The sequence below is a fragment of the Taudactylus pleione genome, unplaced genomic scaffold (assembly GCF_031769625.1).
Source record: "Taudactylus pleione unplaced genomic scaffold, aTauple2 ptg000609l, whole genome shotgun sequence".
NCBI lineage: Eukaryota > Metazoa > Chordata > Amphibia > Anura > Myobatrachidae > Taudactylus > Taudactylus pleione.
In genome coordinates, this window is record NW_028285011.1 from 13,825,092 (window position 1) to 13,852,500 (window position 27,409).

The window sequence follows — 27,409 nt, forward strand, 5'->3', positions numbered from 1 at the left end:
AATTAGCAGTCCTTTTCCCTGAAATGATTGGTTTGTTAAACTGTGAATGTCCCGTTTCGTATACAACATAAGGGTTGCACCTTTTTCCTTTCCGTTATGTGCTGGTTGGGGCATTGCTGCCTGACATTTTAAATTAATGTTATGGTTGGTTTAGGAGCCAATGATTTGTCTTTTAATTCATTTATTAATTTTACAGCCAGGGTCTGCACCAATGAATTTCTTTTTATTAATTATTCAGCCAGGGGCTGCACCAATGAATTGTTTTTTAATTAATTTATTAATTTTACAGCCAGGGGCTGCACCAACTATCAATTCTTCAATCGTAAAGGGTATTCCAACCATCATCTTTGCACAGTCCTCATCTCTATTAATCATATCAATCAGTTTTGAGCCAGCAAGCTGGATGCAACCGTTTGGCCCTTTAACTAGATGAAAAAAAATCAATATTGTGAGCTGTGAGGTGGTCAAAATTGAGTGTAAATAAATGTTATTGAGGTTATTAATACTGTAGGAACACTAAAAAAGCCCATTATATGTGATTTTAGCTGTTTTTTTTTTTTTTTTAAGAAAAAATCCAGATCCAAAACCAAAACCCAAAAACAAAACAGGGAGGTGAGGTTTTGGCAAAACCAATCCAGAACCAAAACCATAACAAGGGGGTCGGCGCACATCCCTAGTTATTATTGCTCAACATTGTGTGTTGTGTTTTTTCCTGATGGTTTTCTAAGCTAGAAATAAGAGGAGAATCCATCCCTACATTTAGCTGAGCAATAAAGTGGTAAACAAAAGGGTGTGTGGGAGAGTTTTTACTTTTAATAAAGTATTGTTAACATTGTGTGTTTTATTTTACTGATGCTCTACTGGTGCCAGCAGACATACTGGTCCTTGTAGATCTGCAATTCTCGACATGTCCTGCTAGCTATGGTTATGCTGGAACTTGTAATGCAGTTTTACAAGCCCAAGCATACTCAAACAGTATGGCTTTCCAGGACCTGTAGTGCACCAGCAAAAATAAAAATTCTGATCTATCAATTAATAATTTTTTTTCCACTCATCCAGTGCCCCAGGAGTATTGGGAAAAGCTTTCTTGAACAGGCTAGTTCTGATTGACATTATGATTCTGTAGCAGGTTTTATAATGACACTGCAGCTGTCTGGATAGCGGCTTGCCATCTCCCTCTGTTGTACCAGAGTTTTATTAGTTTTGTCCTATCCTCAGTGATAATGCATAATGATCCCACTTACGACCAACAACAGGAACTTGGTTGTTGGATCACTGTGTATTTGTGAAAGCTGACCGGTGTTTTTACCACTAATAATCTAAAGAAAAGCTAATTTCGGTGTGTACTGTAGCTCTTTAATATTGCTATAGGGAATTATACAGCTAAAAGATTGCCTTGTTGCATATCAGTCAATTGGAAGATATTATCACAGAACTCTGGAGGTGACTCCTGATAACTGTACCTTTTGATTGTTCTTTATGCAGGTCGTCTGGTGGGTGCCCTTGATGCTGTACTGGATTCCAGTGCCAGAGTTGCTCCATTTCGGATACTGCTACAGGTCCCTGGATCTCAAGTTTACTCAAGCATTGCTTGTGGTGAGTCAGAAGTGTACTGGGCCCTAGCAATTGGTGAGTTTTAGTACCAGCATCCACAGCATGCCATTTGCCTGCATGACCATGGATGTTAAGGTAACCCATTAAATAACAGTGATATATGCAGTGATTCACAGCTAATTACACCATTCACTAACCTAGGCCACTAAGAACTTGTGTTGTTTTTACACCAAAGTTTATTGCTGTGAAAGGATAATATTGGGGAGGGCTATGGTACTGGTGAAACCCTATACCTGTCATTTAATAGAATATGTTGTTGGGCTATTAAATAATAGTAGGAGAAGGAAAAAAGAACAGATTGGGATTCACATGTTATTTGTTAACAACTATGATAATGTATTTGTTAGAATGCAGTCAGAATATGAAAGGGCATGGGCAAATCCCATATTACTGGGACTTTGAGTAACTGGTTATGGTATATTACAGTGCTCACAAAAGGGAAATATGCTATAATTATTTCATTGTTTTTTACAGCATGAAATGCTGTATAGAATGGGGGAAAAAAGGAGGTGAGCCTAATAGGGACATCTCTTAGAGGTTGTTATTAGCAATTTAGAGGAGGAGAGAAAGAAGACTCTTTGTTGGGGGCACTCTTATTTTAATATTACATTAAAAATTAACCTTTATTAGTATCTACAATAAAAGTAATAGTACAAATGCATTACAACATACAACAAAAAACACTTAGGTGTACTGATAAGTACAGTTTAATAGGAAACTACTATAAAAGAACAATAAGTCCTAGATTAGGTATCTACCAGTATCTTCATTAATAGTTTGTCATTTGTATAGTAGTTATAATAATTGATATCATTGAGTCATGGCAAATTTTCTTACTGTATACAGCAGCAGTGGCCAACCCGTGGCTCTTGAGTGAGCCGCATTCGGCTCTCTTGAGTTTCCGATGCGGCTCCCGGCTCAGCAGACCCCCACTAGTACTGAGAATGCTGGTCTCCGAAGTGATCAGATACTAAAGAAGCCTCTGATCGCTTCAGAGGTTATTGTTCCCAGTAATGCAGTGTGCGGGTGTGAGGAGCCCGTGCACCTGCTAGATCCACTTAGATCCAGCAGGCAGCGAAAGCCGCAGTGATGGTGGGACTCGGGAGCCCTGACGGCGTGGAGCGGTGCCTGCATGGAGACAGGTAAGTTTCTTAATAGGGGTGTGGGCGGGGAGGAGGAGCTAGTACTGGGGGCACTACCTTAGGGGGCACGACTACAGGGAGCATTGCAGAAGCGACACAACTACTGGGGGCATTGCTTAATGGGCACAGCTACAGGGGGTATTGCATAAGGGCCACAACTACAGGGGACATTCCAGAAGGGGCACAACTACTGTGGGAATTGCATAATAGGCACAGCTACAGGGGGCATTGCATAAGGACCACAACTACTGGGGGCATTGCAGAAGGACCACAACTACTGGGGGCATTGCAGAAATGGGAAAACTACTGGGGGCATTGCATAATTGGCCCAGCTACAGGGGACATTGCATAAGGACCACAACTACTGGGGGCATTGCTTAATGGACACAACTACAGGGGGGCACTGCATATGGGGCACAGCATCATGGGCACTGGCTTTCTCAATGTATTTTATATGGTTCTGGATTTCAATATGTATTTTATTTGGATGTGTATTTTAAATGTATATTATGTGGATCTGGCTTGTTTCTGTGTATTTTATGTGAACGTGGCTATTTCAATGTTTTCTATATTGCTCTGGCTTTTTCTTTCACTTCAACAGTGAAAAAATTATATTGGAAACTTTATGTAAATTGTGTATTTTCAATGTACTGGGCTCGCCGCCAGCGTGACTAAAAACGGGGGTGTGACACAAGGTCAGGCTCCTGCGAATGTCATACGAAAGCCGTGCGCACACAAATGGGGCGTGGCCTTGTGACAGCTAGGCCACGCCCCATTTTTGCACTGCAATCGGCTTTTCAACTTGACCACAGCTATTTTATTGCTCTTTGCCTCTGACTGGTAGGCCACCCCTGGTATACAGTATGCAAGCAGCCTGCGAAAAAACACAGTATGACAAAAAGTAATAGTCATTTAATTGATATGTCTTTTCGTATTGTCTGTGTGATTTTTCTAAAAATAAATTTATTAATATAGAATACCGTTCAATGTGATTCCACAGAGGTAATAGGATGTTCCAATAAGGTACTGCCTGAGGTAGGAACATAGTGATGCGCCAAATACCTGATTTTATGAGTAATGTATAAATGAGGCATACACAAACAGTAGGAAATATTCCATAGACAAAAAAACCTTACGGTTTCACATGTCTTAGACATGATCTGAATTTTCACAAAACCTACTGAATTTCTGCCACTCAAATTCAAAAAAGCAATGAAATTCTGATTATTAAGGCTGACTCCTTAATGGATGTGTTCCTTGCACAATACAGATGTGGTATGCCATCACACCCTGTGGTTAACTGCAGATTCAGCACTCTGACAGAGTGAGATTGCTGTCATTCATGAAATGGTGGAGCTGCTAATACACAGAAATGTGTGCTTATTGGAATACACACATGCAACTGAGGTCTGAGCAGTTATGTGGCACACACGTCCCACTCAGTGCCTACAATCTTCTTATTCGTTCACCACCAAAATCTCACTGGGTTCCAATATCATTCTCACTCCATATATCCATTTAATTCAGAATACACATTCAGCTCCCTAATTTCTAAAACTATCATACTCTGTCTATGCATGTACACTATCTGTGCCTCCATGCTGATCCATCTTCCCCAGTCCCTACTGCTGTGTGGTGTCTCAATGTACTAATTCTTTATCCCTCATCCGCACCAATCTGTCTTTCCCCATCGTCGCCGCCCTGTCTTCCCGCATCTGTGCCACTCTGTTTCCTTCCATCTCCAACACTGCTTTTCCCCCAGCCACGCCGCTCTGTCTTCCCCTCATCTGTGCCACGCTTCTTCCTCCATCTGCACCACTCTGTCTCCCCAAACTGTGCCACTCTGCCCACCCCCCATCTGCACAAATCTGTCTTCACCAATCCCTACTGTTGTGTGTTCTCCCATTTGCACTAGTCGGTATTCCCTCATCCGTACAAATCTGTCTTTACCATCTGCGCTGCTCTGTCTATCCGCATCGAGGCCACTCTGTACCCCCCATCGACGTCGCTGTCTCAAACCCCCCCAAAACTTTGCCACTCTGCCTCTTCCCCCCCAACCCCCCCATCAGCGCTGTTGTCTCCCCCCCCCCACCACCCCAGATACCACTGTTTTCCACCCATCTGCATCCGTGTCTATCCTGAAATCCTAGGACATTGCAGGACAGGCATGGTCGGCTGGCCGATGAGTGTGCTGGAGGTTACCTGAGGTCAAATAGTACAGACGTTTGACCGTTAACGGATGTGAACAAGCCTCCCCTGCAATATCCTAGGTTATCAGAATGGACGCGGTCTTTGCACGCTGACAGCAGAAGTGCCTCTTTCTCTCCTTTCCCACCAGCTGTCCATCCCATTCTCTCATCCTTCGTCCTCTGTTAAATACAAGACGCAGAGACAGCAGAAACGGAAGGGACAATATCTGGGCCTCGTTTTCACTTTGTTACCTTTTCAACTATTTCTGCAATTGCCCTTGAAGTGATTTGTGAAACTGTTGAATTACCAACAGTTTACCATATATGCTGAACACACTGACTCGATTTTAAATGACTATTTTTGTCATACTGTGTTTTTTCAGGGCTGCTTGCATACTGTATACAGTAAGAAAATTCTCCATGACTCAATTATCTCAATTATTCTAACTACTATACAAAATAAAAACTATTAATCAAGATATTGGTAGAATCTGACTTATTTAAACTCCATGGGCAGTATTAAATTTTTTTAGCGCGCCCGATCTCGCGTCTAAAGTGACGGGAGATCGCGGGGAGCTATTCAATTGATGCCGATCTTCGTGTCGTTTGCGCCCAAAGAGGTCGGGTTTAGCTGTGTAAAACTGCTACACCCGACCAAAGTGCTGGGCGAGATTGCGAAAAGTGCCATTTGGGGCCCCAAACGGGTCACTTTCGTGCATTTTAGCTCGCACCCCCCGTGGGTGCAAGTTGAAATGCTGGCACCGGCAGCTGATCGCGCCCAACAGGAGCAACAATTGAATAGCTCCGTCGGACGCGAAGGGGGTTTGATACAATTGATTTCCACCCCATGAGCAGTTCTTTCATAGTAGTTTCCTATTAAACTGTACTTATTCCTCCTAAGTGTTGTGTTACATGTTTTGTAATGCGTTTGTACTCTCATTTTTATTGTAGATACTAATAAAGGTTAATTTTTAATGTAATATTAAAATAAGAGTGCCCCCAACAAAGACTCTTCTTTTTCTCCTCCTCTACATTGCATATTTCTTTGACTTTGGGGAGCACCAGTCTACTCTCCCACACTCCTTGTGATAATACTTTATATTGTTGGCACTATATCAATTTTCACTAACCCAATCCTGTCATTACATGATAATACAGGATGTGCGAACCCTGAATTTTCTGATTTTAGGTTATTAGCCATAGATATCTCAATAGAATGATATAGCGACACACTGCATATTTGTGGGGCATGGCAAAGTGATAAGCAAACATACATTTGAGAGATATCTGCCAGCTGTACGATTGAAGGTAGGCAGTTAACTTGATTGTATATAGTCCAATAGAATATGTGCAAAATAAATATTATCATGTTCAGATTTGTACAGAATAGCTGAATGTCTCATGCAGCATGCTTTGCTTTGCTATTTGAGGTTTTTTTGTACTAAGACTTCATCGTTTTTTGGCCACTAATAAGAGCTTTTGTATTCATGTTTTGCTTTAAAGTGTGAGTTTGGTTCTTTCTAAAGAATACTTTGAAAGATTCCATAGTAATTATTCTATAATCTCCTATGAAGTCAGTCTAGCACAGATGCTGGTGGTAGGCCCCCGCCCCTACCTCTCCTCCCCTGAAGGCTCTAACTTGTTGGCAGACTTTCAGACTACAGGGGCCCATACACTACCGACGTATCGCCACATTTCTGCGATCCTGCAACCCGCATTGCAGGATTGGTGAAATCCAACATGTTTTTACCGATCACGATCAAAATATGATTGTGATTTGCAAACCAGTGAAGTTTAACATCCTCATACGTGTCATGGAACATCGATGGCAGCCGGTCGGCATTTCCGATCGCAGGATCGTGCGACCAGTCGGTAGGTGTATGGGGGCCTATAGTCTCTCTTCTCATCCAGGGGGCAGATTTCTCAAAGCTGAGGGAGAGAGAAAGTACCAACCAATCAGCTTCTGACAGTTATTTTACAGGCTGTATTTGAAAAATGACAGGAGCTTATTAGATGATTCTTTACCAGTGTCAAACCTCCACCTGTGCCATGACTCTGCAAAACCCCACTTTCCAACAGGAGAAGAGGGGCAGATCCCAGAGGGAGTGAAATGAGGGGACGGGACACAGAAATGAGAGAGAAGGGTGGGTAACAGATGCGTGAGAGGTGGAAACAGAGAAATTAAAAAGAGACTGGGAGGGGGGACAAAGATGAAAGACAGAGAGTCCGGCTGGAGCGGGGAAAGGAGCGACAGGAGTTGAGAGAGACGGATTGGAGACGGTGATTGGAAGGTGAGCGAAGGCAGAGGGAAAAAAAGCAAAAGGCACAAAGCTAGAGGCAAATAATGGGGATAAAATACTGGTATGTTTACTAACTTTTTTACGGACTGAGAGATAATGTGGCAAGTCCTAGATTTTGTTATGTACTGTCCCTATTGTTGGACACCATTCTCTTTAGACTAGTAACACATGGCAGACTTCTGTTTGTTTATCTCAGGATTTTACATTTCCTATTTCCTGTGTAAAACAGCCAGTATAAAGACTGGGGGGCTGATTCAGAGTTGTATGCTATGGCAATTTTTTTGCAGTTGAGTGAAGTAGTATTGCAACTGTGCATGCATAAAACGCAGAGGTAAGTCTTACGCCACTCGCTCGAGTTGAAGTTTTAGACAGCATTCACAAAGTATCCGAAATCACAACGATTTGAGAAGACCACTGCAATCTTTGGGCGTTCCTGTGTGTAGTTGGGGAGGTGGCCGAAAGTGAACGCAAAAAGAGGCTGGCTGGTCCATGGACGTGTTATGGGAGTTTCCATGGGGTGTCTGCGATCACGGCTGCATTCCCAATCGCAGAACCAGTCTCAGATGCCATATTAAGAGAGAGAGATGTGCCTGAATCTGTGCAACCCAGGACTTACTCAAGGGTCAATGTGCGTCCGATGTTGCATCAATGATGGTGTGTTCTCTACCTACGGCGGATCTTTTCACTGCGCAGATACAGGAAATGGGTGTAGCAGCATTTGCTCTGTCTATTCCACACTTTACCATCATGTTTACAGTTTTACTGCCGGCACATATAAAAGTAGCATTTTACACTTGCCAACATCCCCTCATCTGCCATTCAAGGTCCACATACTGCTTGTCATCAAGCTGTATGTAACCCTTCTGTGCATGTTGTGTAAACCCACAATAGCATAAAGTGGTTTGACATTTAAAGTTTAACTAGCTCAGAATTGTCTCTACCTCTGCATAGCTATATTTTAAACAAGTTAATCTGTTCTCTGCTTGGCAATACATTCACTTCTGCAACCTGCCCTTGTGGCAGTAGCTGGTCTCTGTTGAAAGACTGCAGACCTGTCTGTACACCAAGTGCTTGGACTGGTTTACCAGCTGTGATCTGAGGCTAGGCATGGACATACAGCTTGTGAGGCATTACCCCGTACATACTCTTGTAACATTTCCTTCTTGTATTGTCATTTATGTGCTCTGACCTCTTGATCCTATAGGATTGAGGGGAAAAGGAAAAGCCAAAAGTGTAGTCCTAATGGCATTTCTGAAAAACTTTGCCCAAAAGTTATTGCTTGGTGAAGACAAATGTGTGTTTTTGTGACATCTTCTAATAGTTACCATGACACTTAAGTATGACATTACCTTACATAACGTGAATTGTACTGTAATTCTCTGTGTCGATTTAACTAACTTTCATATTGTTTTTAACCTTTCTAAACCAATAATTTGGAAATAAAGCCCCTATGAAAAAAAATAATCCCCTTTATGTTAACACTTTAGCTCTTTGTTTCCTTTTTAATTTCAAATTGATGAGATTGTTTGTGGTCTTTCAGAGATTTTCCTGTTTTGGTAAATGCTTAGCCAGCTGGCTATATTTCTGGGAATAAAATGGAAAGGACGTACATACCTTTTACATATCCTCAGAAATATAAAGATATAAATCTTAAAGTAGCTTGGTAATAAAAAAAAAAAAAAGCAGCACATGTCAAAAATGTTAACCAATGCATTATTTGCCAAATATTTAATGCAAGTTTTTGAACTGTATTATTTTTGTCAACAACAACATACCATATATACTCGAGTATAAGTCGACCCGAATATAAGCCGAGGTACCACAAAAAACTGGGAAAACTTATTGACTCGAGTATAAGCCTAGGGTGGGAAATGTAGCAGCTACTGGTAGTAATCCCCCCCTGGTACTGCCCCCAGTAGTAATATTCCCCCTCTGGTAGTGCCCCCAGTAGTAATACCCCCCTGGTAGTGCCCCCAGTAGTAATACCCCCCTGGTAGTGCCCCCAGTAGTAATACCCCCCTGGTAGTGCCCCCAGTAGCAATATCCCCACCTGGTAGTGCCCCCAGTATTAATCCCCCCCTGGTACTGCCCCAGTAGTAATCCCCCCTGGTACTGCCTCCAGTAGTAATATTCCCCCCCTGGTAGTGCCCCCAGTAGTAATATTCCCCCCCTGGTAGTGCCCCCAGTAGTAATATTCCCCCCCTGGTAGTGCCCCCAGTATTAATTCCCCCCTGGTAGTGCCCCCAGTAGTAATCCCCCCTGCTGGTACTGCCCCCAGTAGTAGCCCCCCCAGTAGAGAGAGATGTAATAAAATAAAAAAAACACTTACCTGAAACCCCGCTCCTGGTCCCATCGCTGCTACTGGCTCCTCCGGCCGCTTTGCATTATGGGAGAGACGTCGTCATGACGACGTCTCTCCCATTACCAACTGCGGGAGCCGGAAGATGGCTCCCGCAGTGGGAGCAGCAGCCGATGAAAGTCTGACAGACTCTCATCGTTTGCTGATTACAACAAACACACAGCTGCCGGCACCGGCGGCTGTGTGTTTGGCACTGTGTAGTGCTGACCGAACTCCGTCCAGTCAGCGCTACACACGCGGTGCAGCTGTGTCACAGAGACACAGTCTGCACCGCGGCCTGCATGGTACGCTACTCAGCTGCGTACCATGCGGGCATGACTTGAGTATAAGCCGAGGGGGGCTTTTTCAGCACAAGAAATGTGCTGAAAAACTCGGCTTATACTCGAGTATATACGGTAAATGTAAGGTGTTTGCAAGTTTCCTCTAACGCTACCGTACTTCATAAGATAAGTAGCCACCAACAAGACTTAAGCCCTCACCTCTCTAACATTTCATAATATGGTTAAATATATCCTTACACCTTATTGTCCATGCTGGGATACATTTGACCAAGTTGTCACATCTGACATTTGCCAATGGGAAGGGTTGAAACATAGTATTCTATAATTCACGAGTCTTTCATGCTTCAATATTTAGAAGCTAAAGTTGCGTACACACGGTACGATAAAAATGCATGATATGAGCGATAACTATTTTTCGGTGGCTCCATCCCACCAACTACCTGCGATGCGCGGGCACGTATGGACGATAAAGATATCGTCCATCGACCATGCATGCAGGCCAACCAGGTCGATATCGTTCAGGTTACTTTAGGGACCCGCGATCGTTGCCCGTCGTTGGTTGGTGGTGATATCGATCATCCAGCACTCCGGGAAGGTACAGGTCGATCAGTCAGCAATATCGTTATCGCTGACTGATCGTACCGTGTGTATGCACCATTAAACTACAATTAGCAGTTTAGGTAACCAGAGAGATCCAAAAGTGTACAATAGACTTCAATATTGTTGTGGCAGGTTTTTATGGAATGGTCTTGGTGAGCCCAGCAGGTGATATTTGCTTTTTTGTATAGCGAAGGAGTCTGTTGAGTAACACGGACATTTAACCTACTTGATTTAGCTTTAAACTTTTTAAAAGTAACCATTGTTATATAGGTCTTGTGTAGAGAAATTTTAATCCAGCCTGTGTTTTACTTTATCAGGAGCCACTATGGAAGAGATCACTCAGCACTGGGATTGGCTGGAACAGAACCTGCTTCACACTTTGTCAGTGTTTGACAATAAAGACGACATAGCGAGCTTTGTCAAAGGAAAAATAAAGGTAAAGTCTAATGATTGTAATGTAATATTTGTAGTCTTGCATATTTATGTAGAGATGTGTCCTCATACACTGTGGCTTCAGGATCGACAGGTCCCGGCGACTGTGTTGCGTTTTTTCTCAAAATGTGTGTCTTATTCGCGTTACTAGAACTAGATTCGACAAAGCTTCTTTACTAGATTACATTGATCAATGTGATATGCGACACTTGTACTCGTACATCTGTGTGCTACTGAGTGTGAATCTGTATACGAAGTGCTATGATGCAGCAGTCGTGACTTTTTCACACGCCAAGTTCCGTTCCGCTTCATCTGAAACTTTTATATTGTTAAAAACTAATTCCTATGTGGTTACAGTTGTAGCCCAGCTTCTCTAGCACACTTTGTGTGGCTTTTCCCTGCTTCTGCAAAGTGAATAAGGTGCAGAATTTAAAGAAAAAGATGGAATACTAAAGCTCTCGTAGCGTCTCATCCGTGCTGGGCATCTCACGCCGTATGAAGGACACATCTGTATATATTACAGATGAATGTATTTCATTTTGTTGCTTAAAGCTGCCCACTTACATATAAATTGTTTTTGTTTCATCTAATTTCTCACATACGGTAGTGATGATGTTGTTCATTCAAGTAATATGTGTGCAATTTGTTGAAATCAGCAACCGTTAAAGGGGGAAATAAGGAGCTAAACTGTTCTTTACACTTCCTTGTGTAATCTTAAAATGTCTCACTTGCAGCTTGTTAATTGATTGGATTGATGTTTTGTTATTGACAATAACTGTTCAGAAACCATTGTTTTATGTGCACGCTTGGTGCGCTTAACAATCCAGATTTTGGCCCCTGATTTAGGGTGATTATCTACTGGCGCTCTATAAAAGCCTGGTGAAAGGCTTTAATGTCAAATGCAATTCTGTTTTACATGTGGTGTTTTAAGAGGCATTTCACGGTTTTGCTCAAAATATTAATTAATGCCTCCTATTTCTACTGTGCTAGGTATATTCATACTTGGTCTAAAGAGGACAAGTACTGACAACTGTTCCTTTTGTATTCATATAGTGTATAGTGTATTTATTATTGGACATGTATGTGCACTTTGACCAATGTAAGAAAAAAAAAATTAGAACATGCATAAGGGACACATTTTGCCTTTCATTCTTTTTAATGACTTATTTAAGGCCTAAATGAAGTTAAAATTAATAGTATGAGGAAAACCTAAGAAATGAATGAAGGGAGGGTATTAAGTTTAAGCAGGTTGGCCCTACATATGTCTTCTGTTCTCTTTGCCTAATCCCCATTCACCACTGTAACTGCAAAACCACATCATCCTTTTAAGTGTTGTTTTCACAGACCTTAAGTTGTCGGTGTACTGTACCTTGAAACACACTGGATCGACAATTCAGCGCCAAACCACCCTTTTAAAACAAAACCTCTGGTACATTTCACACAGGGTCTTATTGCAGAGGAGACGAGCAGTAAGTTGGCAGAGCAAGAGGAGGATCCTGAAAAATTCCGCGAGGGGTTGGTAAAGTTTGAAAGCAGATTCAACTTTCCAGAGGCTGAGAAGCTGATAACTTTTTATTCTTGCTGCTGTTGGAAGGGCCGAGTGCCACGGCAAGGTTGGCTGTACCTGAGCATCAACCACCTTTGTTTCTACTCCTTCTTTCTGGGAAAAGAACGTAAGTCACAAATAATGTTTGCAAATTATCCTTTTTAAAGCAACAATATCTTATTTCATTACACTATTTGAAAAAAAATAAAAATTCCAAGCAATAATATGTCCTGTTTTGTAGATATTGGACACTTTAATTTTCTCTATTATGGAAATTCAGTGCAGTGAGGTCATTGTATAGTAGTTATGAATTAGAGAGGCTCCTATAACTACTGCACAGGCATGCGGTGCTTGCAGTGCAGCAAGGAGAGGGACACTGAGCCTGCTTGATGTTTTGGGGATGCAGGCTTTCTGGATGTGCTTGTTGCCCTGTTAGCAGCTTGATTTTACATACAGAAACGTTATTTATACAAGGATCTAGGCAAGCAGCCATCCTTCAAGGCCTCTTCCCAGTAACATAATTATCAGGGCGCTGTGCTTAGCATCTCTTGTTCTGGAAGCAGTAGAACCGGTTTCTGTTCTGGTTTGTTGCTAGAAGATCTTTACCAGTAAGGTCATCTTAGAATATGAAGACTTGTAAGGACCAGCAGATACAATGTCCTTTCTACCTACACTATCAAAACATTGTTCTTTTGATGGTGTATCACCCGCCCCACTGATTATGATTATTATATTATGCTTGTGATTATATTGCTTTAATGGTAAATCACAGTTCTACAATTACAAATAAGACCTACAGATGTGTCCTTATACATTCTTTGCTGGAGTCTCGCTGAAAAGCCCCTCTTGGCGCCAGGTCCCATGAGACTCTGCTAGCGAGCGGCATCTTTTTTGCATATTTGTGTTGCAATGGGATGCGACTAGGACGCATCGGCAGACTTTGCTGACTAGTTTGATATGTGACACTTTTATATCTATGTGCGACTGAGTCTCTGAATCTGTATACAAAGTGCTACAATGTATCGGCCTCAGCTTTTTTCATTCCAAGTTCCGTTGTGGTTCATATACTGATACAGGTGCAGCCAGATATGCAAGTATTTCGTATTAAATTAATCAGCACAGTCTGCTGGTGTGTCCTAGGACCTCATTCAGAGGCGGTCGTTAGTTGCAAGCGGTCGCTCTGAATCAGGGCTGCCGCTTGCATCCTGAACGACCGCCTCCTTGTCGATCGCTAAGCTGTGGGTTAACACCCACAGCTCTAGCGACCGACATGGGTGATGGTCGCGATGGTCAAGACCATCGCGACCATCGGGGCTTACGACCAGACCCTAAGGTTGGGTCTGGGCGCTCGTAAGCCCCAGGGAGCTTCCTGCTCTGATCGAGCAGGAGGCTGCCCACTGACATCAGCAATGATGTCCGTGGGGCCGCCCCCAAACGGCAAGCTTTCCAGCGGGAACACCTCCGCTTGGGCAGGCACGCCCCTGCCCGCCTCCCAAATGGAGCGAGCTGTCACCATCGAACAGCTTGCCCCGTCTGCTGCGAGACCCCTAGCAACGGAGCGTCCGTCGCTAGCGGGATTTCGTGCATGTGCACGATGGAGCCGGCTCCGTCGTGCGCATGCCCAGTGGGGCAACATCGAGTCGGTTGGGAGCTCTCAGCGCTTGCGACCGACTCTGAATGTCCCCCCTAGTACCATCGCATTGTGACTTAGACACATTTTCAGGAAAAAAAAGATGCCCAAAGCTAGCAGAGTAGCATCCTGGCGGATCACTCATGCCTGGCAAGCCGCGCTGCATGGCGTACTGATGCTAGATGTATGAGAACACATCTGTATTAACTATATAATGATACAAAGAAAACTAGTGGAACGTTTGAAAAAGCTGGTTAAAAGTGGAGCATTTCCCCTGGCTAGCCATAATTTTCAGATCTGTATCCATTTTTGCTTGGTTCCATCATGTAGAACTATAATGTATTCCATAATTCAGAGGTAATTCATACACCGAAGAACAGTGTGTCAGGATAGTGTAAGAGATGAGTACATAGACAGGTATAGACAAGTGACTTTAAAGATGCATTGCAACAGTCATTTCTGATACTTATCGAGTCAGGACCAAGGCCAACCAGTAGTAGGGTAAGGCAGAAGATGAGTAGTTTTTACTGAACCTCAAGTTTTAACCTCCTCATTGCTGATCTCATTTTGCCACTTTTTGGGTCGGTCACAGTAATTATTTATGAGGTGCCCTCGCAAATTATATCTTGGGGTTTTTTTTTTGGTTTTTTTTTTCAAAAGCTTTGAATTTTGTGAAAATAACATTAGTTTGTTTATTTCCCCCCAGGCGGCGATGACATTCTACCCAAAATGGTCCAAAAATGTGTTTTTTGGTTTTTTTTAAATTGAAATTGCGAGAAAGGGGACTAAATGCAAATGCTGTTGGTTTTCTGACTACCACCAAGAAATATTGTGTGGTTCTTGCTTTGGCATTAATCCACTTTCCAAAAAGCTGGGTTCTACATGTTGGTTTCCATAGTAAAATCTGCACTCGATAAAGCATTTTTTGTACATGTTTGAAAGATACACATAAAGAGCCTGATTCTGAGTCGGGCGGATCTCTTAGAATGGACTCAAACAACTAGTGTTTGCATACAGCACATTCTCAGGGCGCATTTATGCCTATGTCCTTCCTATTCTGTGTAGGCCGGATCTGTATTTCTGTGAAAGGGCATTTCGGGGCCAGAACTGGGCGGTGATCGCACATAACCACCCTGACTTGTGTTAGTGTCGTGGGCATTTATCAACAGCTCAGTCGTGTGTTTGGGGGGAAGGGAAGCTTTTTTCTGATACATCTCTTGCACTTAGTATGGGGCTGGTGCAAGTGCTGACAACGATGATGACGTATGCAGTGGCCGTCATAAAATCGATGGGCGGCACAGGTTTTCACTTGCACACGTACAAACTTCCACGTTAGCCCTATGGGTTGTCACATAGACATAATGTAGTAAATGAGGCTTCCACAGCTTTGTGTGTGACTCAGAATCAGCCCCAAAATAGAAATATTATGATAGCCTAACAAGCATGCCAGGATGGGGGAGATAAAGCACTTCTAATGCTCTCTCCCCTGTTCCATGGCTTTTTATATTTTTTAAGTGCTTTGTCTGGAAGGGTTGGGTCTTAATGACATCATTGCTCAGTTTGATGACTGTGTCCCCTGCACCCTCCCAAACAAGTACAAGTGACAACAACTATTAGGAGGGGGACTTGTAGATACATTTTCTATTCATTGCTTAGGAGGAAGTCCCATCCTTAGCACTGAAGGGCTTAACAAACATACACAATGCAGTAGAACAAACAAATACACAATTAAATAGAGCAAACGCCATAAAAAAAAAGTCCATTTAGTAGTTGAAAATGAGTGATGACAGGTTTTTTGCAAAGACACACAATAGTCCTGGCATCAAGCTAAAACATGTACTGCACGCCAAAAGGTAGATCCATTGGCAATCTGTATTGAGGGGTGTAGTTCTATGCTATGATCAATTTCTGCTTTTCCTATTACACAGACGTAATAACCTGTGTGTCTGTGTTGTCGGAAATATACTATAAATAGCAAATAATAATTAAATATATTTGAATCAATTTTGACAAACTGTAGCACAAATAGCACACTGTAACCATTGCTCAAATCCTTTTGGAAACAGCATGAGATATTTAAATAACATTTTGTATTTTTCTTAGACTACATATATACTCTCCATATACCAAATTTTAGTAAAATCTGAGCTGGTGAGGTAAAATCAGTGTGTTGATTTGACACGCATTGACCCCATGTGCATAAAGCCATTTTCTGCCATCTTAATTGTCTTACCTGCTTCCTCCTCCTAGGTCTGTACTTGTAGTTTGGATGGTTCTGCATATGTTGTACTTTCAGGCTCTCTGCTCTACTTCACATATGGCCACTATTCAGGCAGTGTCAGAGATTTTCAGATTTTCCCTGCAAAGACCTGGAAATCTCAAAGTCCTGGTCATTCTGTGTCATCACTGACATGTGCCTCTCATCTCACCAGCAGTAAGAGGCCCAGTTCAGGACCCTCTCCTCTGGTGGTGGTGAGGGGGGGGTTTGCGAGTACTATATGGGTTGTCCGATTCAGAACCTTCTGCTGTGATGGCTGGGCGTACCCTGTTCAAAACCTTTTTCGGGTTTTTCACACTGCGTTTCTTGCTCATTACTTCCAGTTGTTGCTGTCAGCGAGGGCTGTGTGGGTGACGTCCGGCTCCTCTGCGATTGTGCTGAATAGCCCGTTTATATAATAGATGTAGCACTTAATCTTCTGTATTAAGCTCTTGTTATCCTGTGTTCCTAATTGTAAAGCACCGATGATTATGATATATTAATAAAAGTAAATAATTATAACCAATACACTTTTGTATGAATACCTAAACTGGTAAGGACACTTATACAGTTTAATGTCTGAAAATTACTATTTTTCATATTTTATAAATATCAGGCTGGAGGGTGGTGCATTTCACCTAGAGAAAGTATATACAGAAAATGTATCGATTTGTTAAATATAGTATAAAACATATTGCCGAAATAACTGATGTAATTATGGTAGTACAGTATTACAGCCTCAGGGTCCCTTAATATTAATGAAGGACATGTAAAGGTGATAGGAAATATATTAAGGTTATGATGGCCTAATTGAAAACCTACTTAGTTTATTTTGCTTTTGTATGTATGTTACTCTAGATTCTCATATGGATCATATGCCAGTTACTGTAGGGAAGAACTGCTTTCTACTTTGTAGTGCTACTATAGCCACCATATTTTCCCATTCAAAATCAGATTTCTTTGGGCTCATATGTAGTATATATGGTTGTTTATTTCTTGCCAACTGTGCTTTATCCTTTATTATCCAAAATATTTGTTATAAGAAATCAAAACCATTTCTGTATATGACTTTTATTGGTGTAGATTATATAGCTACTTGTATTTCCACAGCCAAAAACTGAATAGCAGTGTCATAATGTGTCGTCTTACTATTTGTTTTACTTCTTGTCTTGTATAAATCATTTCTTAACCTGTAATTTATAAAAAATGTGACTGAGAGATCTGAGTGGATAATCTGTAAATATCACTTATGGCATTACATGGTTATCAAGGACCAAGGTTTGGTTGGCACTGATTTTAACTCCTTTCTTTTTAGTGAAACTTGTGATCCCCTGGGTGGATGTTCAGAGACTTGAAAGGGCATCCAATGTTCTAATGGCAGATATCATCATGGTCCATACATATGGGAAGGAGCGAGAGTTCTCTATGTTCCTGGACATCAATGAGGTGTTCCGGATAATGGAACAGCTTGCAGATGTGACCATTAGAAGGCTGCTGGACAATGAAGGCTTTGATTTAGACCCAAATTTGCAACAATCCACGCACATCACTAAAAGGTAAGGGGTTGGTTGTTTTGTTTTTGTGTTTTTTTTACAAATATACCTGATTTTTTTGTCACTGAGTGTCATATTAATGGTAAACTGGTAATTTTCATCCATCATGTTTGAGGGCTCATATATATCTACAAAATATGCCAGTGCCTTTTATCAAGACCATGCATGAATAGAGGAGAAGGAAAGTAAAGTGCAAACTTATAAACCAGAAGAATGAATACATGATTTGAAAAGAGGTCACTGCATTCACAATAGTCCACATCCCATATATTTAATGTAGACCACATCTGATTAGAATATACACTACATGGCTAAAAGTATGTGGACATCCTTAACATACTTGGATATAAAGTTCTGTTTTACCTTTTTTCCTGTCATCTCCTTAGTTTTAGCACTGTGAATCTTTCTGTACAATGGGTTTTAGTCAAACTTAGGCTGACAATACACTGACATCTGAAGAATCCTGTGACTGCCATTCATTGTAAGCCCATTCATGTTACAGTTTGTGTCCTAATATTTCTAAAACTACCTAATTGTCTTTTTGGTGTGAATTGGAAAGGCACATTCAAAGAAATCTAATAAACCTGATGTATTACTAACTTACAGGAACTGGAGCTCTCTTGTGCAAGGTACTGAGTGCCAGCTTGTGATTGGCGCAGCACTGCACTGGCTGCCTATTACCATTCCATGTGTTGCTGAGTCTTATTTAGTTCAGTAAGCGGTGGCAGAGTGCACTATGGGAGAGGGCCTGCGCTTTTCTTCACCAGTTGCAGAAATTGCTGCATATGGCAGTAACATTGTTTTGGAGTAGTGAATGTGCTGCAGGACAAGTAAATGGCAAAGGAATTATGTAGTCTGGAGAGAACAGTGGATGCTGGGATTTGATTGTAGTCATGCCACTAGGCATATTAGGCACTGTGGCGAAGGCAAAGTGGCGGTGTGGCTGTGAAACAGGTTAGAAAAGCTGAGGCTTTGTCTCCCAGGTGTGAGGTTGTTGCGGACGCTGTTGCTTCTGTGCCTAATGTCACATCACGTTACGCTGACTTCATTCATCCTAGCACTGTTTCTGGTGTTACAGGAGAAGATTAAGTTCCTTTTGTATTTAGTGCTATTACAGTTCTTTCCTGTCTTAGTCTTATGCCTACTCCCACAAGTACAATATATTAACAGAACTTCACACATGTCCTGTTCCAGTGTTCTCCCCAGGCTGTTTTTTGCGGGTGCACCACCCGGCAAGAAACAGCCTACCACCTGGCACTTTGGGAGCCTGCAAGTGGGGACAGTATCTGGGACCAGATCCTACAGACTTTGCAGCTTTTTCATAAACAGACGACTGGGCCTCTAATAAGAAGAGGATAATGAATATATAAAATGATATTTCAAGTTTAAATCATTATAAAGGTCAGGGTTTAAAACATTTTATTATTGTGAAGGCCCCCACCCGGCTACTTCTTGATGCCACCCGGCTAGAAAAAATTTCTGGGGAGAACACTGTGGTTCTGCTGTGACCTTTGATTTGCCCTAATTGCAATACAATATTGTTCATTTGTACTCATCAATATGGGTGTGGTATATGTCGATATTCATAATTTTGATATGAGAATGATAAAACATGGTCATAATGTCCACAATGACCATGTTGATATTCAACCTGTAGACACTGATGAAATGTTAACATGGTAGGATGTCGAAATAACATCCATGGTGGCCCAGGGGTCACTTGCCAGACCCTAGTAGCTACAGCAGCATTTCTCGGGCAGTCATATGGGTGTCCCTTACAGCAGAGTTATCTGACTGAGTATATAATCCATACCCTTAATCCTCCCTCTTGCACCTATCCCTATTCTCTCACTCCCCACAGCCTAACCCGAACCTCCCCCATAGTGTCTAACCCTAACTCTCCCGCCCCATAATGCCTAACCCTAACTCTCCCGCCCTCCAGTCTAGCCCTAACCTTCCCCATAATGCCTAACCCTAACTCTCCTGCCCCCAATCTAACCCTAACCTCACCCATAGTTCCTAACCCTAATTCTCCTGCCCACCAGTCTAATCCTAACCTCCCCCATGGTACCTAACCCTAACTCTCCCACTCCACAGCCTAACCCTACACTCCCCCATAATGTCTAACCCTAACTCTCCCGCCCCACATCCTAACCCTAATGTCAACATTCTGACAATGTCGACATTCTGAGAATGTTGGCGTGTTGCCTGCCGAAATTTTAGCAATGTTGACATCCTAACTGTCAACATTGTTATTGTTGACCAGATGACGACATTCCATCACTATGACTTGAGCTCACAAAATGAATACCCCCACTCTGTGTAAGCAACAAATACATGTAAATGTCTAACTAAAAGTAATAGCTGAATGATTTAGTATTGTTCATTGTGCATCTTTAGTTAATACATAATTCATTTAGGAACAGGTGTAATGTGGTTTGTCTATCTTAGTCAATTTTCATGAACTAATCTATCTTTTACTTTTGATCAATTGTCTTATTGTCCTTGTTGTTGAGTGATACAGGCTTCACCGATCTGCTCTTTAGTCTGTCTCTAGAATTTCCCAGCAAACCAAAAACATACACACATAAATATTTAACGAATCAATCTTTATTAGTCATTAAATATATTTATCAAGGACAACATAAGAGTAGAAAATAATTATGGCTAATAGGCATCCTGCTGCTTATTGACTTTCCATCCGCAGAGCTTTTTTTTCCCTTTTAATCTCTCCTTGATATTACATGATACATCTGGGCCGTGACTTTCAAATGGATTAAAGTCCATTACTGAAGCTTGATGTGGTGCAAAAGCATTGTGCTAATGTTTTCCAGTCTGTAACAATGTGCGTATCTTTAACCGTTTCTATGCTGCAGAGCAGGTACTTGGTATCTATATGTTAGATTATAATTTCAGGACCCTGATAGGTACTGTAGTGCTCGATGTTGCCAATTGTTAAGGTTTGTAGAAGAGTGTGTTAAACCATATATAGGCCCGTATTCAATTAGTTTCGCCCCGGCGATACTTTTTTGACTGCCTACATCGCGTATTTTAGCTGCGGAAACTTATCGGGCGCGTACCTGGGATTCGTCCTATTCAATTCCAAAAGACATGAAAACGGAGATAAGCGATGTCAGAATAGGCGAAAAGTGGTGTCAGAATCGTGGAAATAAGCCTGAATCCCCCAAAAAGATGCGGTAAACTATGTGGATCGATGTAGTAGTGCCCGATTAGCCCTAATGAAACAGTTTGGGGTACTTAAGTTCGTATAATTGTCACTAATTAGCGCCTTTGCACAAGTGGTGAATAATGGCATAAAGGAGAAAATAAGTATTCCTGTCAAATTTGGGGTACTTGAAAATGGGTGCAAGTATAATTAAAAGTTGCTAAAGTGAAGTTATAAGAAACGTAAAAAAACGCACCTTCAGCAAACACCTGCAATGAAAAAAACACCTCACCCATAATTGCAGACCCCCCAAAAGTCTATTTTGCTACTTTTTATATTTATACCCCAACTTTGCACTTTTTCACCCCCTCACTTTTTTTTTTAGGGTTTTTTTGACGCAGTTATCCTTTGGGGGGCTGTGCCAAGGGTGCTGAGTGGTTTCCCTATTCCAGTCTTCAGTAGTCTATGGGTGGGGCTTCATTGCCCAGACAAGCCTCTTTTTCATTGCTGTAACGCCTTAACCAATTACTTGTTCCCTGAAAAACTCCTTTTTCTTCAGGGTCCATAGGAACTACCTTGGGGTATGTAGTTGGAGTAATCCATTGTACCAAACAGCTACAGATTTCAAGCTCCCAGCATGCATATTCCTCCTCGCTATATATCCCGCCCCCAGTCACAGGCATTCAGTTATTTTGTTTGGTGCTCGGCAAGTGTCCAGACCTTCCTCTTATAACAGCAGGACTGCTTAGGCAGTCCTAGGCTTTTTTATTTTTTTTATTTACCTTAGTTTTTTATATACTACTAAGGTTGAGTTAGTACTAGCGTCCAAAGGGACGCATGTACTACGAATTCCTACTACCTCCACTGATGCCGAAACGCCAGCTCCTGAACAGGGTAGGAGGCTCTCTCGGGGATGTCGGCGGGTCTCAGCGAAGCTTAACTATCTGAGACGTTGGGGCCCGGACTGCAATCGGATTCAAGGAGATGACAAGGTAAGTTGATTCCTCTCTTGCGGGGAATCGTGCGCTGCAGTCCTGGCTTCTGGTGTAGGAGATGCATCGGAGGCTGCTGCGGGTGAAGGGCTCATCAGAGTGCCTCATTAAGGCCGCCGGGGCCCTATCGTCTGACGCCGGGGATGGGTAGTAGACGCACTAGCAGCGCACTAGTAGCACCAGCATACCCCGCCGTCAAAATCACAGTTATGGGGAGTTGGGTGCTCCCCTGGCCGCTCCTCCCCCAACCCAGATGCAACTTTCTGTGTGGGTTCCCACATCTGGTTTGTTATTTATGACCACCTTGTGTATTGAGAAGCTCGCAGTTCACCTATGGTGCGCTGCTGAAAGCCGTTGGTTCTCAGAGGTGTGAGTCAATCTCCGTGTACGCCTCTCCCTTGGATCAGGTGTACAGTGTTCTATATGTTACCAAGCCCCCGGGTGTTTGGTCAGTTGATTCAGAGCCCATTTACATTGGCATATGAAATTATATTTGCATTGTATGTGACTTTAATGCTAGCTGCTGTATTGACACTGTCTTTTATTTTCTAAACTGTCAGCTATATCTATCACTGTTTCTCCTCATCCCTCTGTACAGGTGTGTGGGGGTTTTTCACATTTATTTGTGAAGATGGTCACATTGCATATATACCTTATACCGGTGATAAATTGTTATTTCTAAAAGCATGGGAAAGAAGGAGGTTGAGCGGGTATCATGTAGATCCTGCTTGGCAGGCTTCTCAGAACAGGATTTTGTGCAAGATGGTTTGTGTAGGACCTGTTATAAACAGCCTCTTCTCCAGTCTGGAACACCAGCACCTGCACAAGAACCACCTTGGATGGCCTCGGTCTCAGGTTTTGTCGAATTTAGTGGACTGTGCAGTAGCATCACAGGCTCCTCTCTCATGGGTACGCCCTCACGTCCCTGAGGCATCCCCCTCAGAAGTTTTTTTGTACAACTCTTCCTTCAGACCCAGTCAAGGCCTTGGACCACCAAGAGGCTATTTTGGCCCTCCTGAGGTCATGGGTTATAATCCCCATGCCTGTGACGCAACAGGGAAGGGGTTATTATTAAAATTTATTTCTGGTTCTGAAACCAAATGGGTATCATCTGAATTTAAAGTCTCTCAACAAATTCATCCATGTACCCAAATTCCATATGGAAACCCTATGGTCAATTATGCTATCGATGGAGCCTGGAGATTTCATGGTTTCCCTAGACATACAGGATGCGTATCTGCATTTACCAATTGCACATTCTCACCAAAAGTTTGAGGTTCGCAACATTATCAATTCAGGCACTGCCCTTCGATCTGTCTACAGCACCTTGGGTATTCACCTAGATTAGGACAGTCATGGCAGCTCATCTCAGTCGACAAGGAGTCAGAATACTACCATACTTGGATGACCTCCTGATATTGGCACAATCTCCGGAGGTTTTATAACTCCATCTCAAATGACCATTGCCTGTTTACAAGAGCACGGCTGTATAACCAATTGGAAAAAGTCTTCTCTTTCTCCAACTCCGCAGATGATACATTTGGGGGCCGCTGCTGGATTCTCTGGGGCAAAGGATTCTTTTACCAGTGGACTAGATTGCTGCCCTACAAGTACAGGTACGCAAACTGCTCCACAATCAAAAAGTGTCAGTTCACTTAGCATTGCAAGTACTGGGGTCCATGGTATCCACATTCGACATGGTGGCTTATGCCCAGTTCCATTCCAGGACACTGCAACAATGGATTCTGTATCATTGGGATGGTCAGTATCATCTGATAAGGTCTCAAATGATCCGCATCTCGCTAGAAGTTCACCTCTCCCTTGCATGGTGGCTGCAGATGACTCATATAGACAAGGGTTACCCATTAGATTGGGTGCTCCTCACCACAGATGCAAGTCTGCGAGGATGGGGCGCGGTGACAGGTCATCACACTTTTCAGGGAAGATAGACAGCTCAGGAAAGTCACCTGCCCTTTTATATTTTGGAGCTTCGTGTGGTGCACAGGGCGCTCATTCTGGCGCAGAACCTCCTTCACGGCAGGCCTGCCCAGATTCAGTTCGACAACGCAACCACAGTGGCCTACATCAACCATCAGGCAGGCACACGAAGTCTGGCAGCTATGTGGGAAGTGGCTACCATTCTGGTTTGGGCAGAACGCTATCTTCCAGCAATCTCGGCAATATTCATCCCAGAAATCTTCAACTGGGAAGCGGACTTTCTAAGTTGTCAGGACATACACGCCGGAGAATGGGCTCTTCATCTGGACGTCTTTCAGTGCCTGGTGGACAAGTGGGGACAAACGGACGTAGACCTCATGGCATCACGTCACAACCACAAGGTCACCAGGTATGGGTCCAGAACAAGAGACCCCTCAGCCGCCTTCGTGGACGCTCTAGCGGTGAGGTGGGACTTCAGGTTGGCATACCTGTTTCCTCCGATATCCCTCCTCCCAAGGGTTGTCAGAAAATTCAAGCAGGAAGATGGCAGGATGATATTAATAGCTCCTGCCTGGCCCAGGAGACATTGGTTCACCTGACATGTATATCCATAGACAGTCCCTTCCTCTACAGCCAAATTTGCTAGTGTAAGGTCCCTGCCTATATCCGGATCTACTTCGACTGGCTTTGACGGCATGGCTCTTGAATCTTCGGTCTTAAGGGCCAAAGGTTTTTCTACTTCCGTGATTCAGACGATGCTTAGGGCAAGGAAGCCTGCTTCAGCCCGCATCTTTCACAGGATTTAGCATTCCTTTTTTCATTGGTGTTCTCACGGAAAATATGACCCTAAGGTTTTTAGGGTCTCCAGAGTTCATGCTGGACTAGACTTACAGTAAGTCTTCATCTGGCTATTTTGAGAGTACAGGTTTCTGCATTGTCAGTTTGGTTCCAGCGCAGAATTGCCACTCTGCTAGACGTTTGAAATTTTTTTCAGGGTGTTCTCCGTCTGCAACCTCCCATCTGTCCCTCTGGTGGCACCATGGGATTTATCCTTAGTTCTCAGGGCGCTGCAGGATCCCCATTTTTAACGGAATCGGTATGATATACCGGCGGCCGCATGGCCGGGACTTCGAATCCCGGCAGCAGCAGCCCGACAAAACAGCAGAGCCCGGCAGCGGAAGCCAGACAGCGCTGGAAATCCTGATCGTCCTAAGGTAAGTATCTACTAACCTAACCCCCCGAACCCGAACCTCCCCTCATGTGCCTAACCCTAACCCCCCCTTCCCCACTGCCTAAACCTAAGCCCCCTGGGGGGTACCTAACCCTAAGTCCCCCCCGGGAGCCCTAAACCTAACCCTCCCCCGCCGCGGCTGTCCGCTGGCGGCGTCCGGCATCTCCTCGATTGGGATGCCGGCCTCCCGGCATCGGAAAAATTACAGGCGTCTAGATTTAGACGCCTGTCATTTAACCCTCGCCGGGATAATGCAGTTGGGAAGCCGGCTGTCGGGCTTACGTCGCAGATGACCTCAAATGGTTGACAACGAAGACCTTTTTTCTCCTCACTATCTCCTCAGCTCGCTGAGTTTCTGATTTGGCAGCCCTTTCATGTCGCTCTCCATTTTTGATGTGGTTCGAGCTCTTCGTATATACGTGGATCGTACCAATTCCATCAGAAAATCAGATGCATTTTTTGCGTTATATGGCTTTCATAATCGAGGCTGGCCAGCTTACAAGCAGACTCTGGCTCAGTGGCGGCTGCGTATGACTATTCAGGCTGATCTTTCTGTTCCAAACACTGTGACAGCACATTCTACTCAGTCTGTGGGACCATTTGTGGGCGTTTAGACATGGCGTCTCTGCAGAACAATTGTGCAAGGCGGTGACTTGGTCTTCAGTCCACACTCATCAAATTCTATGCAATTGATATTTTTGCCTCCCAGGATGCTTCCTTTGGACGGTGGATTCTCCTTTCTGCTCAGGAGCGTCCTCTCTTTTAAGGGAACTGCTTTAAGACATGCCCAAGGTAGATCCTGTGGACCCTATGGACCCTGAAGAAAATAAGAGTTATGGTATAACATACCTTAGTTAACTCCTTTTTTCTTCGAGGTCCATAGGGTCCACAGGGCACCCACCCTGACGCACCTGGCCTCAGTTGGGATCTGTTCTTTTCTTTTTGTTTAACTGATTCCCTCTTGGTTTTTTTAGAGTGTGTTCTTGTGTACATTGTACATCCTTTTCCACTTTCCATCTCTTGCCGTTAGGCTTGTTTACAAACTGAATGCCTGCGGCTGGGAGCAGGGTATATAGGGAGGTAGCCCTATGCATGCTGGGAGCTTGAAAGCTGTAGGTGTTTGGTGCAATGGATTACTCCAACTACGTACCCCAAGGTATTTCCTGTGGACCCTATGGACCTCGAAGAAAAAGAGTTAACTAAAGGTGCCCACACACATAGCAACATTTTACACGATTTGGCCGATTTCAATGAATCGTGACAACGAATTGGTTAAAAAAAGTACAAATCTTGAGTTTATACTCACGAGCACGATGCCGATGCGCGTCCCCGCTCGTCATACATCGCATCTTCTGATCTGCCGTGCTGTAGGGCAGATTAGCCAATCTGGGATACAATGCATTGGCTGCAAGATGGATCTTTAGTCAGATTGGACATTTTTAACTTCAAATCGTGATCACGACGGCAAGGGAGCTCCCGTGAAAGTTCATGAGGAAATTGGCCATAAAATCGTATCGTGAGGACATCGGTATGTGTGTGGGCACCTTAAGGTATGTTATACCATAACTCTTATTTTTTTGATTTTTTTTTTTAACCTTGAGCGGTTTACACTTAATTTTGTACCATTACATTATTCTCTGGACTTGTTCACTGAATTGCTGAAATTTTAATAAAAGCGGGAAAAATTAGGTGTTCTAAAACTTTTGATTGGTAGTTTAAATCCGGTCCAATTTAGGAAATGGGGGGGCCTGGACTGCACACCCTAATTGTAAGCATAATAAGAGGTGCTACCATGCTGAGACTTGTAGTGCCATGCAGGAAAAAGAAAATGCAGGTGCACACTCTAAGCACTAAGAATACTGACAGTCAAAACAATTATGAGTATAAATAAGGTTCTTAGCACATGTTAGGGCAAGAATGCATGCCCATCCACCATCCATCAGGGCTAATTTAGTAAAAAGTATATGTTTTCTCCACGACTATATTGAGAGAATTTACAAACTCCATGCAGATAGCACCTTGGGTTGGAATTCTAAGTACAACCCCAGATGCTGGAGTCAAAAATGCTAAGCAAAGTGTTCTAGTACAAAGGGTCACAGTTTTAGAAATGCGTTTCCCAATAAATACACTGCATGTTATAAATTTGTACATAGTGGTATTTCTGGGTGGTCTGCACAAT

General features: G+C 43.1%; 1 protein-coding gene across 3 annotated transcripts in view; it reads left to right on the top strand.

Annotated features, from left to right (window-relative positions):
- The window catches only part of TBC1D8 (TBC1 domain family member 8), a 105,873-nt gene that overhangs the window by 42,703 nt on the left and 35,761 nt on the right, over positions 1-27,409 (top strand). For all 3 annotated transcript variants that reach the window (XM_088454183.1, XM_088454186.1, XM_088454184.1), the window contains 4 exons: positions 1,486-1,596; positions 10,803-10,921; positions 12,362-12,590; positions 17,666-17,906. In XM_088454183.1, the coding sequence (XP_088310309.1) occupies positions 1,486-1,596; positions 10,803-10,921; positions 12,362-12,590; positions 17,666-17,906 (700 nt within the window). The remainder of the gene's footprint in view (positions 1-1,485; positions 1,597-10,802; positions 10,922-12,361; positions 12,591-17,665; positions 17,907-27,409) is intronic.